At 28.3% G+C, this 4,517-nt stretch overlaps 2 protein-coding genes across 2 annotated transcripts; both read right to left on the bottom strand.

Annotated features, from left to right (window-relative positions):
- Nucleotides 1-301: 301 nt before the first annotated feature.
- LOC113370505 lies at nucleotides 302-2,638 on the bottom strand. The gene is made up of 2 exons (XM_026611177.1): nucleotides 2,030-2,638; nucleotides 302-558 (listed from the first exon to the last, which is right to left on the bottom strand). The coding sequence occupies exons 1-2, from the start codon at nucleotides 2,590-2,592 to the stop codon at nucleotides 417-419; spliced, it is 705 nt and encodes a 234-aa protein (XP_026466962.1). The 5' UTR covers nucleotides 2,593-2,638; the 3' UTR covers nucleotides 302-416.
- Nucleotides 2,601-3,653, bottom strand: LOC113370133. Its single transcript, XM_026610800.1, has 2 exons — nucleotides 3,556-3,653; nucleotides 2,601-2,909 (listed from the first exon to the last, which is right to left on the bottom strand). The coding sequence occupies exons 1-2, from the start codon at nucleotides 3,571-3,573 to the stop codon at nucleotides 2,601-2,603; spliced, it is 327 nt and encodes a 108-aa protein (XP_026466585.1). The 5' UTR covers nucleotides 3,574-3,653.
- Between the last annotated feature and the right edge of the window lie 864 nt (nucleotides 3,654-4,517).

Raw genomic sequence — 4,517 nt, 5'->3', positions numbered from 1 at the left:
TAAAAACCGAATAACGAACTATAATGTATACTTAATACTAATTATTTGAAAATTATATGAAAAACTTTAACACATCATTTAATTAAATCCATGACATTATGCCATGTAAATTCGGACTCATTGGATAATATCAGTCTTAATTTCGAAAATTGAAAATTGCAATTATAGTAAAAAAATCCAACTATAAACTCAAAATTAGGTCTGATATCAAAGTGCAATATAATTTTTCAATAATTCTGTATTATTGAAAAAATATATATATTGACTTTTGATATGCTAACATTATATTTTGTTGCTTCTTTATTGAATATCCAATTTTTCTGTGTCCGTAATTGAAAAAAATGCATTCTCCACTAAGTCAAAAAAAGGCTTTTGGAAGATTTAAAAATAATGAAATCAAAATATTAATTTATAAATTATTCATCGGTTCTAAAACCATCATCAGCTGACGCTCTATATTTAATAACATGCATTTTTCCATCTTCATCAAAGAATCCATAGTGACCCCTGACTAATCCATCGTTGTCTCGTTCTTCGAATCTAAATTGACGACTGCTTCTAAAATATTGAATTGAATAAAAAATAATCAATTGAATTAGAATTATTTTCAGGAAAAAAACATGATTACCAATCGTATGTTTAAATTAACGCTTTAAACTGGATGAAAAAGTTGCTCAAAGTTTCTATTTTCATTTATGAATTTAATTTACAAAATTAATAATTATAAACCTAATTTCTATAGAATTAACTTTCATTATAGTATTTTTGGAATAATACATTCGTGTTGGACAAACGCGATCAGGAATAATGGTAACTTGCGCTTAATAAGGAGAAAGTACCGCAAATAATAACTCTTAATTCTAGACTAGATCGTTATATGAAAAGTAATGATATTACGCATATTATGTTATAGGAATTACATTTGAGGCAAATAGAAAAATAAATAGATATTGTTCAGATATTATAAAACGTAATTGCAACCATAGGTTTAGTATACAATTCAATATTTTATTAGAAGTATCAAGTGTTCGGTTTTAAGAGGCACAACTAGTGTGAAATTTAAAAAAAAATCGAATTTTCAATTTTTCCATATTTCGATAGGTTATACCTTTAAAAATAACATACCAAAATTTTAAATCGATATTTTAAATAGTTTTTGAGTCACAGCCATTTAAAGAGTATATATATAGTATATAATATAATGATCATTTAATCTTTAAACGCGTTTTTCTCGAAACAGCATTTTCCGAATTTGCTGCAGCGATTACTCAAAAACAAATGATCCGATCACTATCAAATTTTTTTTACATGTTCTATATATAGCTGCCCGTATCGGATCAAAAATCGAATTTTGGCAGTCCAAAAACGACCAAAATTTTGGGTAAAATTCGACTTTTTTTTAAAAAAACGCCGATATTTTGTCAATTTTTGTTCCTTCATCGTAGTTCATTTTACAGATAATATTATCTAGTTTAACGAGAAATCACCTTTTTTTTAGGGCGGTTACACTAGTTGTGCCCCTTAAATTGAATAAATAGTGGCTAGTAAATAATATTAATAATAAGAGTGCTAATTATTTTACTATCATAAGATTCGAAATTATTATTATTATCATAAGAACCGTAATTATTACTATTAACGTAAGAATCTATTTCCAAATTATTACTTTACTAATAATAAAAAATATAAAAATTTACTAAATATCCGCCAATTGGCATTTGAGAAGCAATTTGCAAAACAAGACACTATGAACTTATCAAATGTAAATGTAAAGTTGTAAAAACTATAGATTGTAATAACTCAGATATTAATAACTGATGTAATCATAACTTTTGAAATTACTTTGAATCCTTAATCACGACAGCATGTTTATCACGTTCACTGGGTTTTGTAGCGCGCGCCACTCCCAGAAGAATAAAGTTATTTAAGTTACTTCTAGAGTTATTCTATAATTTAATTTACTGACAAACTATGTAAGATTTGTAATTTAAAAATGTCCTAAGAATTATATGATTTCTTCTCTACATACCCTTTGCCAGTGTCATATCCAAATTTGTAGCTCTGTGGACCATCATGACCGTGCATTTGGAATTCCACTCTCTGTTTACCATCGGTCAAGGCACCCAATTTTGGTTTCACAGATTTAGCCTTCTTCGTCTTTGTTGGTTTGACCACTTCAACAATCTTCTCTGATTCTTCCTCATCGTCCTCCTCAGAACTGTTGGCCTCTGCAATAGGTTTAATATAACTCAAACGTGGTACAACTGCTTCACTTTCGCTATCAAAGATTGGTGGCAGTGGTTGTCTGGGTAAAATTTTCTTTTCAGTTTTGCTCTCGATAATGTGTTTTGATAGGCGTTGGGTTATCTCCTTTGGTTGGCTATGTTGGATGTATTCAGATTGTGGTGATGAGCTTTCGAAGAATTTTTGTTGTGCCCCTTTTGGTGCTACTTTAGGCAAAGCGTCATCAGCGTAGAATTTTAAGTAATGTGGTTTATTTTTGAAACCTAAGAATTTCTTGGGTAAGCTACCATATCTCGATTGAGGGAACACTTGAGGTTTGCGTACTTCATCGGTGTTTGTAAAGTTCATTCGTGTGCTCAGAGAAAACTGGACTGGTTGCTCTCTACTCGAAGCACTATTTGGCTAGGTAAGTAAGAATCTTGTCCTTTTGGTTGTTTCTTATGAATTTCTGGTGCTTCTGGTATAGTTATTATGTAAGGTTCTTGTACAGGCTGCCTCAAATAATAGTCAATGCTGTCTTTAGATGGTGCTTGAAGTTCAGTTGCAGGTTCTGGTTGTTCTTCGGGTTCCTCTTCGGCTACGATGAGAGGTCTGGACCATTTTCGACTATCGTGGCGAGAAGCTATTGCCGCATTCAATATCGCCACGCTTGACGCAATGGTCAACTAATTGATAAAAAACATATATGACAAAAAAACCTCATCAAAAAGCATTCATTACTAAGAACTAAAAAAAATGTATTACCCCGTCGCAAAAAACTTTAATTTGAGTATTTATTCGCATAATTATTCTAATACTTTGATTAAAAATGGGCATTTGTAATTTAAAATAAATAGTTGATAATTAACAATTACATATAAAAATCTATTAATAATGCACGTAAGCACATCACGTACTTTATATATTTGCGTGATAGCTAATTTGAAAACTCTATTTCATGTGTAGCGATTATACAATAAGGAAATATCACATTTGATTTCTAATCGTAATACACTTATACATTTTAAATTAATGTAATTAAGTTGTAAGGAAGATTAAAAATTCGCATTATTTTTTTTGTTATTATAGACAGATTAAAAATTCATTAAATAAATCTTAAATCGGTCTAACATATAAATAGGAGAAAAGTAAAAATTAAGCAATTATATTTAGCTAAAAATATTATCTCCAAATTTGCGTTTTGACAAAATAGGTATTGTCTAAAAAAATTATCGTAGAATTTAGCACAGTCATGGGCATTTGTAAAAATCCATTAGGTTCATATAAATTTTTTCTGATAACTTTATAACAATTACAATAAAAAAAACTCACAACAAATAGTAGATTCATATTCTTGGTAAAATGTTCTATTCACAATTTATTTTAAATCACATACAACAATTGTATTAACACTTCTTGTTCACTAAGGCACTTGTTCACTTATGTTAAAAGCATTAAGATAGAAGCTATATATACCACTCCCGACACGAGCCAACCGTTGACAAAATCTCCTTCCACAACAATGGACGGTTATAAGAAATTATTTTAATTGTTTAATAATATTACTTGATATTGATTGATTTTCTGTTGAACAATTGTATACACATTTGAGCAAAAATGTAACAGATTAAAAAATAAAGAAGAATATAACATTTCTAAAAAAATTTCAGTCATCTGAGATACAAAACTAGCTCTTCAATATCTGTTTTCAATAACATTAAACTAGTTTTGAATATGACCAAATTACACAAATTTATTTCATTTTTAAATATAAAAAATACTCGATGGCTCACTGATATTTAATAAACTGAACAGATTTCCACCATTCCGTTGTGAAAATAATTCAGATGTAAAATTATCAGTCATATTTTTTACAAAATTCCAGAAACTTGTAAATGTTTTAATTAAATATTTCAGAATAAATTTATGTTATTTATTATTTAAATAATATGCTGAAAATATATATTTAGATAAAAATACCAAATAATTGAGAATATTTTATGTACTTAACATAACACGAAAAAAAACGAAATCTGTGGCGCAAAAATTTCATCAATAGCAAAATCGTATTAGTAGTACTAATAAACGTATTCGTTATATTTTTTTAATTAGTACATAATATTTTATTTGCGATGCACAATATTTGTAATCGTCAACGATAAATATTACTTTATTTTTAACAAAATTCATTAGTTTCATCGGTTTGTGTGATAATTGACAAATTATGTGATACATAAAATAATATAAATAAAATTGTTGAGTCATTTTTTCACCCTGCCTAATATGGTGTTGAT

The sequence above is a fragment of the Ctenocephalides felis genome, unplaced genomic scaffold, assembly GCF_003426905.1.
Source record: "Ctenocephalides felis isolate EL2017-DRISC unplaced genomic scaffold, ASM342690v1 CF-g0.4_SCAFFOLD_01492, whole genome shotgun sequence".
Taxonomy (NCBI): Eukaryota; Metazoa; Arthropoda; class Insecta; order Siphonaptera; family Pulicidae; genus Ctenocephalides; species Ctenocephalides felis.
Note: the sequence above shows the minus strand (reverse complement) of the source record. Positions and strands in the feature narration are given on the sequence as shown.

Coding starts and splice junctions, on each gene's coding strand:
- LOC113370505 (XM_026611177.1), bottom strand. CDS start 2,592: ATGAACTTTACAAACACCGATGAAGTACGCAAACCTCAAGTGTTCCCT. Junction 559..2,029: donor GGATATGACACTGGCAAAGG/GTATGTAGAGAA, acceptor TCAATATTTTAG/AAGCAGTCGTCAATTTAGAT.